Source organism: Lemur catta, chromosome X (genome assembly GCF_020740605.2).
Source record: "Lemur catta isolate mLemCat1 chromosome X, mLemCat1.pri, whole genome shotgun sequence".
NCBI lineage: Eukaryota > Metazoa > Chordata > Mammalia > Primates > Lemuridae > Lemur > Lemur catta.
In genome coordinates this window covers 4062680-4077217 of record NC_059155.1, presented here as the reverse complement: position 1 = coordinate 4077217, position 14538 = coordinate 4062680, and the positions used below count along the sequence as shown (strand labels likewise).

At 41.4% G+C, this 14538-nt stretch overlaps 1 protein-coding gene across 5 annotated transcripts in view; it reads right to left on the bottom strand.

Moving 5' to 3' along the window:
• MTMR1 (myotubularin related protein 1) overlaps positions 1-14538 on the bottom strand; it is a 59239-nt gene that overhangs the window by 4149 nt on the left and 40552 nt on the right. For all 5 annotated transcript variants that reach the window (XM_045538405.1, XM_045538404.1, XM_045538410.1 and 2 more), the window contains 4 exons: positions 11911-12096; positions 11271-11477; positions 9241-9333; positions 3610-3723 (listed from right to left, as the gene is read on the bottom strand). In XM_045538405.1, the coding sequence (XP_045394361.1) occupies positions 3610-3723; positions 9241-9333; positions 11271-11477; positions 11911-12096 (600 nt within the window). The remainder of the gene's footprint in view (positions 1-3609; positions 3724-9240; positions 9334-11270; positions 11478-11910; positions 12097-14538) is intronic.

The following is a 14538-nucleotide window of genomic DNA, read 5'->3' as shown; positions in this document are numbered from 1 at the left end:
TTTTTTTATTCTGGTGTAAAGTTTGCTTTTGTGACGTTTAAGATTGAGGAACATGGGTAAAATTTACAGTTAAGATTCCTCACATTGGAAAATCATGACTATCTGGAGAAAAACCTGCCATGGTGGCAGGCTGGAGCAGCTCTATATGGAGAAGTATATCATTAAATTATACTCTGTAACTACTGGGATTGCTCATTTGAGTGAAAACACCCAAATGTGCAGAAATGGCAGGGCAGGTAAACATCAAACAATAGATCAATGAGAAAATGGTAAGACCAAGAGAATTTTCTACCTTCCCCTGCTGCTCACTTCCCACAAGGTAGCTAAATGCAGGAACATTCAATTAGGACCATTTCATTTTTTATATATTGTACAAGAGGAACAGCAGCAATAATTCAAGGGGTCCAGAATAACAAAAATAATCTTGAAAAAGAACAAAGTAGGGGGACTTACACTTCCTATTTTCAAAACTTACTGCAAAGCTACAGTAATTAATACCGGGGTTGCTGGCATAAGGATAGACGTGTAGATAGATGGATAGAATAGAGAGTACAGAAATGAACTCTCTCACGTTATGGTCAAATGAGTTTCAACAAAGGTGAAAAGAAAATTCAATGGGAGAAAGATATTCTTTCCAACACATGATGCTGGGACTACTAGACAGCCAACGCACAAAAGAATGAAGTTGGATCCTTAATTCACACCACATATAAACATTAACTTAAAATGGGTCACAGACCTAAATGTAAAAACGTTTTAGTTTTAACTATTAATGTAAAACTCTTAGAAGAAAACATAGGAGGAAATCCTCATAACCTTGGGTTAAGCAATGGTTTCTTAGATATGATACCTAAAGCACAAGCAAGAAAAAAAAAAAGATAAATTGGACTTTATCAAAGTTTAAAAATTTTGTGTTTTAAAAAAGGATACCATCAAAAAAGTAAAAAAATCTACAGAAAATTTTTACAAATCATATATAAGGGACTTATATATATAAAGAATGCATAAGGAACTCTTAGAATAATAAAAGATAACCCAATTTAAAAATGGACAAAGGATCTGAATGGACATTTCTCCACAGAAGATACACAAATGGCCACTAAGCACATGAAAAGATGCTTGACATCATCAGTCATTAAGGAAATGCAAATCAAAACCACAACTGACCACCTCCCACCCACTAGGATGGCCATAATTTTTTTTAAAAAAGGAAAGGAAGTGTTAGTGAAATGTGGAGAAATTGGAAGCCTCAGACACTGCTGGTGGGAATGTAAAATGGTGCAGGTACTCTGGAACACAGTTAGGCAGTTCCTTAAAATGTTACACAGAGTTACCACAAGACCCATCAATTCCATCCCCAGATATACACCCAAGAGAAATGAAAGCACATGTCCACACAAAAGCTTGTACATGAGTGGATATAGCAAGCAGCATTATTCATAAAAACCAAAAAGTAGAAACAACCCCAATTTCTATCAACTGATGAATGGATAAACAAAATGTGGTCTACCCATAAAATGGAATATTGTTCAGCCATAAAATGGAAGGAATTACTGGTCCATGGATGAACTCTGAAAACATGCTAAGTGAAGTAAGACAGTGATAAGCCTACCATTGTGTGATTCCATTTCTATGAAATGTCCAGAATAGGCAAATCCATTGAGACAGAAAGTAGATTGGTGGTTGCCAGGGGCTGGGGGTTGAGGATGGAAAGTGACTTGCTAATGGGTAGGCATTTTCTTTTGGGGTGATAATTTTATGAAATTAGATATGAGTGATGGTTACACAATATGTAAATATACTAAAACCACTAAATTGTACACTTTAAATGGGTGAATATTATGTTATGTAAATTATATGGCAAGAGAGGTGATTATTTTTTTAAGGAGAGTAAATTTTGTGCCCCCCCTCAAAAGAAACCCAAGATAAAACCATAGTTTAAATTCTATTTATAGACTTTATTCGTGTGTTGCTGGTTTTATTTTAAACAGTTTTATTGCCATATAATTCACATACCATAAAATTCACTCTTCTAATCATGTTTTTCTTAAGAAGTTAACAGTTTAGGAATAACATTGATTGGGTGTCGGGCAGATGTGGGGGGGGAGGGGATGGGTGTATACATACATAATGAGTGCAATGTGCACTGTCTAGGGGATGGACACGTTTGAAGCTCTGACTGGGGGGGTGGCGGGGCAAGGGCAATATATGTAACCTAAACTTTTATACCCCCACAATATGCTAAAATAAGAATAAAAAAATAAAATAAATTAAAATAAAAAACCCATAAAAAAAAGAAGTTAACAGGGCCCCATCACGCTACACCTGCAGGAGTGTGGATTTGATCCTAATTGCAGTGGGAAGCAGGGGAGGGGCACATGATCAGATTGAAGCTAGTGAATGCTTGCTCTGGTTGCTCTGTCTAGAATGGACTACTGAGGCCTGTCCCTGGGCTGCTGCCTTAAGTCCAGATGTGAGACAATAGAGGCTTGAGCTAGCCTTGTAACTAGTTGTAAAGCAGTTAAGAAGTGGCCAGATTAAGAATATATTTGGGGGGACAGGGCCAGCAGTATTCGCTGATGGATAGCTGGGGTGAGGGTGAAGGAGAGATTGAAGATGATTCCTGTGTATCTGGCCTCAACATCTAGATGGCCAGTGATGTTATTTACTGAGAAGCAAAAGACCAGGAGAGGAGCAGGAAAATGGCATTTAGATCCCTGAGGCTAGACAAAGTCACCTAGAGAGGAAAGAACAGGGCTCAGGGCGAGAAGACAACCCAGGACTGGGCCCAAGTGACTACAAGTTTAGAGACTGGTTAAAATGGCAGCCAGCCAGAGACAGAAAAGGGGAGGCCAGTGAGGTAGGGCAGAGGCACAGGAAGTGGGGTCACAGGATGAGAGAGGGATCGACTGTCGGGAGGCTGCTGCGAGGGAGGGAGGTGGACATTCCTGCCGGACTGTTTTTTCGCCTGAATTCTATAATGTTCTAACACACTTAGCGCATAGGCAGTAGTCCCTTTGGATTAGCCGGACAATATTCTCTAAGCTGCCTTTTACCAATGTCTTCTCATTTTTGACCATTTCTTTCTTTTATCCCTAACTGAGGAGAAAAGGAAGAAGAGGTAAAATGTAACTCTGAGAAGCTTGGCAGCTATTTTTTTTTTAAACCAGCTCCACGGACAAGAAAGTTTAGCTTGCTACCTAAAGTGAGGTTTTTGGCTAGATTTGATTTTTTAAGTTCTTCAAGTATGACTCTGCCCAACACCATAGAGAATGAAAAGCAGATTTATACTATTTTGGAGTCAGTGCAATGGAAAGTACATGAACTTAGAGGCAGGAGGTCCAGGGTCTAGCACTGACCTTACTCCTTAGAGAGCCCTGGGCTCGCTGGGTCCCAGCACCCCACATCTATGAAGTAAGGGGGCTTGTCTTAGACATATGTGCTGGGGCTGCCAGAGCCCAAGAAGTGTATCTAGTGCAACCCCGCCTTACACTCACTGGGTCAGAGCCCACGTCCTCCCCTCCATCTAGGCCTTCTGTTGCAGTGGCACTTCCTGAGAGAGAGGCCTGAGAACAGAGCAAGCAACAGACGAGACCACCGCACACTCACCTCTTTGAATCGCTGTTGTTCACAGTTGCACAAAAAGGTCCCAAAGAGACAGCTATAAAGGTGATCCAAAATTGTAATCAAGAATAGTTCGTTAAACTCAAACGCTGAAGGAAACTTAAATGGAGAGAAAAATAAGATTTAGTCTTACAGCCCAATTTCTAAAACAAAGTAATACTACTTTTTTGTGAAAGACAGCTGAACTGAAAATTGGAACACAAAGATTGAAAAGAAGACTGAGCCAATGTAAAACTTAACTATCTATAGTTTCAAGACCAAGCTTGTAGACAGAGCTGGCTGAGAAACCACCAGAGGCAACAAAGTTTGTTGTACTCTTCAATGCCCAAAACTGCTCGTGCAGCTTCCACCCCTCACCACGATGGGAGAACAGAGCCCAGACTCAGCCTCTGCCAGAAACAACAGGCAAGCTGGACAGAACATACAGAATGACACTGTATGTTCAGTGTCTGAAATGATTAGCTGGACAATATTCTCTAAGCTGCCTTTTACCAATGTCTTCTCATTTTTGACCATTTCTTTTTTTCAGACACTGACAACAAACAGCACAGGACTGTGACCCTGAGAGAAAGGAAACAACTGAGGGGAGCCCTGCTATTGTCCCAGCTCCCACCTGCAGGCACATTCGAGGCCACAGAGCTGGGTGGGGGGTAGATCCCAGGCATAATATATACCTCAAATGACTCAAGAAGAAACAGAAAACCTGAATAGCTCTGCATCTATTAAAGAAACTGCTAACTAAGACCTTCCCACAAACACAACTCCATGAACATACATCCTCTAATCCTTACCAACATATATGAGCAAGTTGAACCCAGCAATACATAAGAAGAGTAATACGACATGACCAAGTGAGGCTTACCTCAGGAATACAAGGGTGGCTTAACATTTTAAAGTTGATGTTATAAAAAAAATCAATTACTGTAATTCACCATATTAACAGAGGAAGAAAAACCACACAATCATCTCTATTGTTTTAGGTAATTCTTAGTGGGGTTTTTCAGAATGCCAGTGAAGACTATTACCATTGCCAGCAAGTTCTAGCCAGTAGCTGGCATGTAGTAGTAGCCATGAGATGATCTGGAAATGACGATGATGGTCCTAGCGGCAGGCATGTGCTGAGTGCCTACCATATGCCAGAATTCTAATTTAAAAACATAGTGAAATATTCATCACCTACTAAATGAAGCAAAACCAATTAGAACAAAACCAAATACAATTACCCAGCATGTTTTTATGTAGGTCAGTTTACTTTACAGACTTATTCTTCAATCAGAGTGATGTTTGCACACCGTCATGACTAATCCTGACATCTCTCGAGTGACAATGAGGATTACTGACAGACAAGTTTATTTTTTAACTTAGCTTTACTACTTTAAAGACTAGCGACAGACTTTTTAATTAGGAACAACAGTCGACCCAGGACTGTCCAAACTCTACCTGAAACCTCACCAGGCTAACTTAAGGAATTCTGCTCAGATACACTGGATTCAGATTTGCCTTTCTCTCCGTCTTAAGGATTACTCTCACAGAGACACACAACTCTGTTCTAAGGAGCCCCATCAGAATAGCACTTTCAGAAAGCCCTGGAAACTAGCTCTGGTGGTGGTTCTTACTAGCATTCTTGTTCTTAGATGAACTAAGTCAATGGCGTAACATCTCTGGCTGAAATGCTAATGACAGTTAGTGGTTAATCCTCTCCTGGAGCCTTTAGGATTGCCCCGTGCAATTCCCACAGTGGCCTCACATTCCAAATGGTTATCTTTTAAAAGGCCAAGCACACTATGTCTGCTTTTCCCAGCATTTTTATATGCTTAGTTGTGCCCTATTCATAAATTATTGGCAACACAGAATTTATGAATTTTAAGCAGATATATAATATTTATGTATATTGAAGCTTTATTAAATCAAGAATAGGAATGGAAGACCTAGGGTTTTATCCTATATTTTCAAACATTTAAAAACATTTACTAATAAAGACAGCAAATTATTGACATATTTTATAAGTCACGAGTGCTATGAACTGATTATTTGTGTCCCTCCAAAATTCATATGTTAAAATCCTAACCTCCAAAGTGACGGTATTAGGAGGTGAGGCCTTTGGGAGGTAATTAAGTCATGAGGGTAGAGACCTCCTGAATGGGATTAGTGGCCTTATAAAAGAGGCCCAAGAGAGCTCCCCTGCCCCTTCTGCCATATGAAGACACAGTGCCAAGACAGCCATCTGTGAACCAGGAAGTTAGCTCTCACCAGACACCCAATCTGCTGGTGCCTCAACCTTGGACTTCTCAACCTCCAGAACTAAGGGAAATAAATTTCTGTTGTTTATGAACCACCCAGTTTACAGCATTTTGCTCTAGCAGCCTAAACAGACTAAGACAATCAGTCTGTATTCCTAGCCCCTAAACCTGCATTCATTCTATATCTGGGTGCTTGTGTGGCTGTGTTCTAGTGCCACTGACTACAAGCTTTATTCTGGCCAACTGGGCACCTGATATGGGAGGGTCAAAGTGGGCAGGGCTCAGTTCAAGCCCATCAGCACTGGAAAACAAAGGCTCCACCTTTGGTGGGTCAAGACTGCCATTCACACTTTCAAAGGGCATCGTGGCATTAAACTCAACTCAGAAAACAGCTCAGGGAGAAAATAGTAGCAGCTAGAGTAATAAAAATAAAAGACTAAGTCTCTGCAGTTCATAGTTTGTTTTGGCCTCTTCTCCTGGAAACAGTACCATTTGCCTAAAAAGTACAGTCCCCAGAAATCTACAGTAATCTATAATAAAATTCTACAACTCTTGCAGAACAAAAATATCAATGACTATTAAACCTACCTCAAAAGGTAAAGATTCTATTAAACTATGGATATGACAGAATGTCTTTGGGAATCTTCTCTAAATATTCCTTCATTTATTTTTTCCCTTCCTATCAGTTTGCCCACATACTGACTAGTTCATTTTATTCTGATATTTCTGGCAACTTTACACTGACTTAGCTTACTCAATTTAGCAGTAGGCAACCTAAAAATAAATTAATCTTTTACATGAATGAATCTTTTACTAGCCCATTACACATCTCATTCACTTATTAACTGATAATTAAAGACTGATCATTAATGTCTCTGCTTCTAAAGCATTAACAATGTCATTTTAAAAGAGATTATACACACATTTCATGGACAGAATCTTAGAGCTGCAAGAGACATCGGAAATGTTCTAATTCAAACCCCTTATTTCTTTTCTTAAAATGCAATAAACAGTACAAAAATGACATAGCTTTGACGTGAAAATAGGCACTAAGCAAAATGAAGAATGGAAGTCAGTTTGAAGATGTCAAAAAATAAACACACACACTTAATTCTAGGCATTTTGGAGAGACAAAGCTGCTTAGCGTCTTCAAAAATGATGCTTATCCCTTTAGAAGCACTGGAATTACTTTTTGTGTTCAACTTTTTTATGCAATTTTTCTAACATGTATCCCATACTTTGTCTTAATAACCTGAATCTAACAATCATTTAATTGTGTTATTGGCATAACATCAATACAAATGGCAATAGTGCATGGCACTATGAAACAGTAAGGCTTCTGGCCGCCTCCATACCTTTTGAGTATATGTTTGCTGTTAACTTTCACTTGAACTGCTGCCATGCCTACCTCCAGGACCACCCTGTCTGACCCGGGCCAGCTCTCTAACTGGCTGCTTTTAATCAGCTGTGACCTGGCAATCAGATCGTGTGAGACCACAATCAGTTTTTTGAAGCTGAGTCTAAAAGTAAGTATAATTTCTGAGTGAGGGCCTGAGGACTCTGTGGAACCTATTTTGGCTACTCAGAAGCCCACTCCCTTTGATTCTTATTTCTGAAGGTAGTCTGTGCTGTCTGGACCTCTTGGCACTCAAGGTGTGGTCTGTGAACCGGCAGCATCACCTGGGAGCTTGTCAGAAATGCAGCATCTCCAGCTCACCCCAGACTCACTGAATCAGAATCTGCATTTCAACAAGAACCCCAGATTCATGTGCTCATTAATGTTCGAACAGTGTTGGTCTAGAGCAACACTGTTGCTCAAGTTGAATCTCAAAGTTGAGCATACATCAGAATCCCCTCGAGGGCTTGTAAAACCAGAGTGCTTGGGCCTCCCCGCAGAGAGCACCAGCAGGTCTGCGATGGAGCCTGTAAATTAGTGTATCTAACGGGTTCCCAGGGGGTGCTGAGGCTGCTGGTCCCAGGACCACACTTGGAGCGCCAGTCTAGATCAATGGTCTTCAAACTTACTTGCACATCCGAATCACCCGGGGAACTTTTTACACACACCTAAGCTTACTCTCCCCAGGCCCACAGGAAGAAGGCTCTCCAAAAGTTCCCAGGGGCAGACGGCATGCACTCCAGGTGGACAGCCACGACTCCAGGCCCTCCAGGTCCTCCTCAGGGCAGAGCTGCTGGGGAGCAGGCCCAGCTGAGGTAGAGGGGGTGGCACAGACAGTGTGGGGGGTGTCAACCTTCTTTCCGCCCCAGCACACACACTGCCATCAGTAACAGTAGCTCCCAGTGGGGAAACAGGACTGCTATTTCACAGACTTCCTGCAGTGAGGAGGCAGATATCCTCTACAAAGGCCCTAGGGTGACTGTGATTAGACTACCAGGGGGCTCAATCAGGAGCATCGTGGCTCTTGGTAGAATCCCCGCAGATCACCAGCAGCTCTCTGTTCCCTTCCCCATGACAGAATCAGCCACGGCCAGAGCTCCTGGTGAATGACTAGGAAGGAGAGGCCCCAGACCCTGGCTCTCAGCCCCCTAACTTACTCTTTTCCCCATAAGCCCCTCAGCCACACTGGGCACCAGACACCGCGGGAAACTACTTTCTCCTTTGCCTTCTCCCTCCCTCTGGTTCCAGATCCATTTCCCTGGCAGTAGATCGTATCACAAGGGTAAGACCCCAAAATCAGGTTTGGATGTTGGACGCGAAGGAAAAAACAGCCTGGGCCCCATGGACTACTTTGAACTAAAGCTGTCGGGCCTGACTGGCTCAGGGAAGGGGATCCCCTGTATGGCTCCCTTGCTTACGGTGCTTTGCGCATTGGGGTTTGGGAACTAAGCACCAGCTAATGATGAAATGCTAGCAGCGTCTTATCTGCCACTGGTTCTTGTACACTCATTTCTCTTGGGAGGGGAGGGGCTGTGGCCTGCGGCAGAGTGCAGAGATCCCTGGATTCCCTGGTCTAATCCCATTGACCAGCAGTTTATTCACATCCTCATTGCTAACATCTGGCCACATCTTAGCTTAACTGCTCAGCAGGAGACTGTTTCCTTAACCTGACAAACCGGAGCAATATAAGCAGAATCTGCTAAGGAGGAGGGCCTTGGTTCGCACAGCTGGCAGACAAGATGACTGACAAGAACCATTGCAGAGACAAGTAACTTGGTGTGAAATTGACTGTTTCTCCTTTTCTGCGTATATTTCCGAGTGGATTAGAATCACATTGTATTAAATAACAGAAGGGGTCATATTTTACACATATGCATTCATTTTGAATGAAACAGCAATGAAAGTTTATCTAATCTTAAACTTTAAGATATATTTAAATCAAAGACTATATAGGTCAGAAATACACTTGAAATCTCTCACCTGTCTCGTCATTTGCCAAACACAATCAATAAACTGAAGAAATATAGGAGAGCGGTCGGCGTCAGCATGGTTGTCGTTACCGTGGCCCACTCGCTGAAAAGCAGCAAAAGGTTAGACATTTTAATGTTTGCTACGGTCCTCTCAAAAGTCACTTTAAATTGCCTGGTGGCAAGAATCACATCTCATGAGGCCACACAGAACTCCTGGTTCTCAAAATGTCATTGGATTAAATTGACTTCCATTATTTTTAGGAAACAAAATTTCAGTTTACTATACAGTATTTTTACATGTTGACTATTTTATAACTTCTCTTTAATATAGTTTATATCAAGAAATTATAAGCAACTGGCTGGCAAACTTTTTAGTTCAAATGGTGGGGTCAAACCAGCCACCACACCAAGTGCACAGTATGTGCCAATTTGCAGCTCATAAAGCACATTATGAATACCATTTTCTCCACAAGTATAAAAACATTTTTCTTTGCATTTTTCAGAAATGTCAGGAAGTCTAACAATCAAAATAACAATTAACAATCTACAAGTTTTAACCAATTTACATGACTCAAAGAACCCCAAAGTCTCAATCTTGACTGGTAATGGAGTGAGGTCCTTGCTCAAGGCAGTCCAGTATTGTATTTCATACCTTTTCGTATTTTATAGGACAGTAATAGTAATGCTGCTTTCGCTTCTTTTGAGTATATATACTCATAAGTGGAATTGCCAGATCATGTGGTAATTCTACGTTTAATTTTTTGAAGAACTGTCATACTGTTTTCCACAGTGACTGCATGTGTTGCTTTATTTCTGTACTTCCCCTCTGTGAAATAACTTGTAGAACCTGCTCGTCAGTAATTAAGGCACCTAGGGAACAGTTTTGTACTGACAGTTGACAATTTAGAATTCATTCTTTAACAAATAGCCATTGAACTGCTATGGTGTGTGCAAGGCATCATGCCTGGCCCTTGGAATTTCGGTCATCTTCGTGGTGTCTGGTAAAGGCCAGGTCCAGAGCGGTCGGCGTCAGCATGGTTGTTGTTACCGTGGCCCGCTCGCTGAAAAGCCTTTACAAAGGGGATTAAGTTAAAAGGAGGCCATTAAAGGGGCCCTAGCTCAATCTGACCTCATGAGATGAGGACATATGGACACACAGAAAGACCCCAGAGGTGCACGCACAGAGGCAAGACCCTGTGAAGAGGCAGCAAGAGGGAGGCAATCTGAAAGCCAGGGAGAGGGGCCTCAGTAGAAATCAACCCTGCTGGCACCTTGATCTTGGACTTTCAACCTCCACAACTGTGAGAAAATAAATTTCTGTTGTTTAAGCCACCCAATCTTTGGTTCCTTGTTGTGGCAAAAACTTGTATACCAATGTTCATAGCAGTATTGTCCACAATAGCCCAAGGTGAAAACACCCCAAGTGTCCATCAACAGATGAATGGATAAACAAAATGTGGTGTATGCACACAGGGAATACTATTTAGCCACAAAAAATGAAAATTTGATATATGTTAGAACATGGATGAACCTTGAAAATGTTATGCTTAGTGAAATAACCTGGCCATGAGAGGAAAAATATTATATAATTCCACTTATATGAGGTACCTAGCAAAGGCAAAATTCCACAGAGACAGAAAGCAGATTAGTGGTTGTCAGGAGCTAGAGGGGAAGGGGAAACCGGGAGGGACTGCCTGATGGGTACAGGGTTTGCTTTTGGGGCGATGAGTATGTTTTGGGACTAGACAAAGGTGATGGTTTGTCAGTGCACTAAAGGACACTGAATTGAGCATTTTAAAATGGTTAATTCTATGTTAAGTACATTTTACCTCAATTATGTTAAAAAACTATACTAAAACAAAACAAGACAAAACAAAAAAACCCCCAAAAACTCCCTACCAGGAACATACGATGCTGAGGTCCATGTATTCTATTATGGCCATTCAGGTCTGATACACAGGAGAAAGCCCGCACGTTATGTGTGATGTGCGCACGTATATGACACAGCAGTCAAGCACAAACTTCACTGTCTCAACTTACCAGTGCAAACCTATGTCCAAAGCTTATCCACTCCTTTTCTATGAGAGCTTCGAATCCTTTAATGGTCCGGTAATAACTGTCCAACATCAGCATAGCCAGAGACGTGAGCTGGGCTGTTCGGTCCCAACCGTCACTGCAATGTACCACCACGGAGGTTTTCCCAGATTCTATTTTATCAGCAATCCTTACTGCCCCAGCCAGAAGCATCTTCAGAAAAGAAGGCATATTAGACCAGGCTATGTTTAATTCTGACTACAGCATAAAATAACTCTGCGGAGAACTTTGGAAGTTCTGGTGAGATTGCCATGAAATCACTTTAGAATCACTAGGAAACATTAGCATGTTTATAAAAAAATAAAAACTTACACTAAAAAAGACTACAGTAAATAGGGTCTTTTATTAAAGGGCCACAAAATTCTTTAAAACCTGACCGGAGAGAAGCACTATCCCCCTCTTTTCACTATGTCACAAAAGCTCTTCACACAGACGCTGCTGCTGCCCGTGGAAACTATGGAAGCTCACGTGCACAGCAAAACGGCACTTATTTGTGATGTTGAGAAACCACTTGGAGATATAGATGTTTATGGCATAGACAGACAGAAGTCAACCGGAAAGTATATGAAATATTAGACCTCTTTACCCTTATATATTCCAGCCAATGCGTCCCATCCACGTTGGACAGCCACCGCGCCTCATCGATCGAAGGGTACACTATCTCTTTTAATTTACGTAGTGACTCTCTCATCACGTGAATGTTGTGGATTTCCAAGAAGACGAGTTCTGCATTTGGGTAAGCACTTTCACTTTCATATCCTCCACCCTTTGCCTGTGAAAGACAAAAGATATGCATCACTTTATCTGGAGTTAACTTTTCTACTCTTTTTAGTGCTACCAGACATAGATCACTAAAGCAGCAATAAACTCATCTGTTAATAAACCTCCTATATGCTTGTATGAGTTTCCTCGGGCTGCCAGAATAAAGTACCACAAACTGGGTGGCTTAAAACAACAGAAATGTATTCTCTCACAGATCTGAAGGCTGAAGACTGAAATCAAGGTGTTGGCAGGGCTGTACTCCCACAGAAACCTCAGGGAGGATCCTTCCTTGGCTCTCCCTGGTTCTGGTAGCCCCAGTTGTGCCTAGCTTATAGACACATCACTCTAATCTCTGCTCCATCTCTGCTGTGTCTCTTCTTATGACAATTAGGGCCCACGCTAATTCAATATGACCTCAACCTAACTTGATTACATTTTCAAAGACCCTATTTTGAAATAAGGTCACGTTCACAGGTACTAGGAGTTAGGACTTCAACATATCTCTGAGATGACACCGAGATGTGTTTAAGGAACTGAAAAGAGCCTCACGAAGCTGGGACATGGACCTGGGAGATGTGGTGAGACAGGACGGAAAGGGCCCGGGGGTGGAGGGCTTTAGAGGCCCGTTCAGGAATCTGGGTATCAGTGCCTCAAGGCTCTGAGGGATGTGCAGAGCTGTATACACTTCGAAGGTCACTGTACAGCATGGTGACTATAGTCAATAACAATGTAGTGTATACTAAAAAATTACTAAGAGAATAGATTTTAAGTGTCCACAAAAAATGAGTATGGGAGGTTATGTTAGTGTTAATTAGCTTGATGTAGCCATTCCACAACATACACATATTTCAAAATATCATGTTGTACATCATAAATATATACAATTTTATTTGTCAATTACAGTAATAATAAAAGTAAATACAATTTTTAAAACGATCACACTCTGGTCATAATGTGGAGACTAGATTGTAGGGTGTGAGGCAGAAGTCCAGTGACAGGGCCACTGCTGTAGGTTCAGACAAGGGAGGATGGGTCTTCCAAAAAATAGGAGAGGAGGGAATACATCCTAATTCATTCCATGAGGCCAGTAGTGCCCTGATACCAAAACTAGACAAAGACATCACAAGAAAACTACAGACCAATATCCCTTATGAAAATAGATGCAAACATCTTCAACAAAATGCTAGAAAACCAAATCCAGTAGCATATTAAAGGGATTACACACCATGACCCAACATGGTATATCCCAGGAATGTAAAAAAATTGTATTAGCTTCCTAGGGCTGCTGTTTAAAAAAAGTACCAGAACTGAGGGGCTTAAAACACCACAGATTGATTCTCTCACAGTTCTGGAGGATGGAAGTCTGAGGTCAAGGTGCTGGCTGGCAGGGTTGGTTCCTTCTAGAGGCTGTAGGGAAGAATCTATTCCATGTTTCATCTCACGGTTTCTGGTGGTTGCTGGAATCCTTGGCATTCCTCAGCTTCTAGATGCATCCCTCAACTCTCTGCCTCTATTGTCACATCACCATCTTTCTTCCATGTGTATCTGTGTCTCTACATGGCCTTCTTATAAGGATATCAGTCACTGGATTTAGGGCCTACCCTACTCATCTTATGGTCTCATCTTAATTAATTACATCTGCATAGGTCCTATTTCCAAATAAGGTCACATTTTGAAGTTCCAGGTGGGCATGAATTTGGGGGAGATATCATTCAATCCACTACAGTGGTTCAACATACAAAAATCTACCAATATTATACCACATTAACAGAATGGAGAAAAAAAAACACACAATCATCTCAATTGAGGCAGAAAAGGCCTTTGACAAAATCCAACACCCTTTCATAATAAAAACACTCAAACTAGGAATAGAAGGGAACTTCCTTTACCCTCATAAAGGGCACGTATGAAAAATCCAGTTAATCTCATACCTAATGGAGAAAAATTGAAAACTTTCCCCCTAAGATTATAAACCAGACACGAATGCCTGCTTTCACCACTGCGAGTCAACATTATACTAGAGGTTCTTGCCAGGAAATCAGGCAAGATGATGAGATAAAACATATCCAGATTGGGAAGGAAGAAGTCAAATTATCTCTATTTGCATATAACAATCTTATATATAAGCTAATGGGGACTTAGATATTAGCCTTATCTGTTTTCTAGACACATACACTGCCACACTGCAATTATTCTAGACACGCAATTTGGTGTCCTGCTTCTATCTCTTCTGCATGAAATAAAAGACAATGAACTGCCCTTGCCCTATTGAATATTTTGAAGATCGCCTCTATGGATACAGCTTTTCTCATGTTTTGTAATTCCCTAGGATATGGCAGTGACAGGAGGGATGCAGAGATGCAGAGAGACTGACATAGTAATGATCCACCAGACATGGGAGCAAAGGGGACTTACTGACAAATCCTATGGTAGGCTGAAAAGTGGCCCCCTG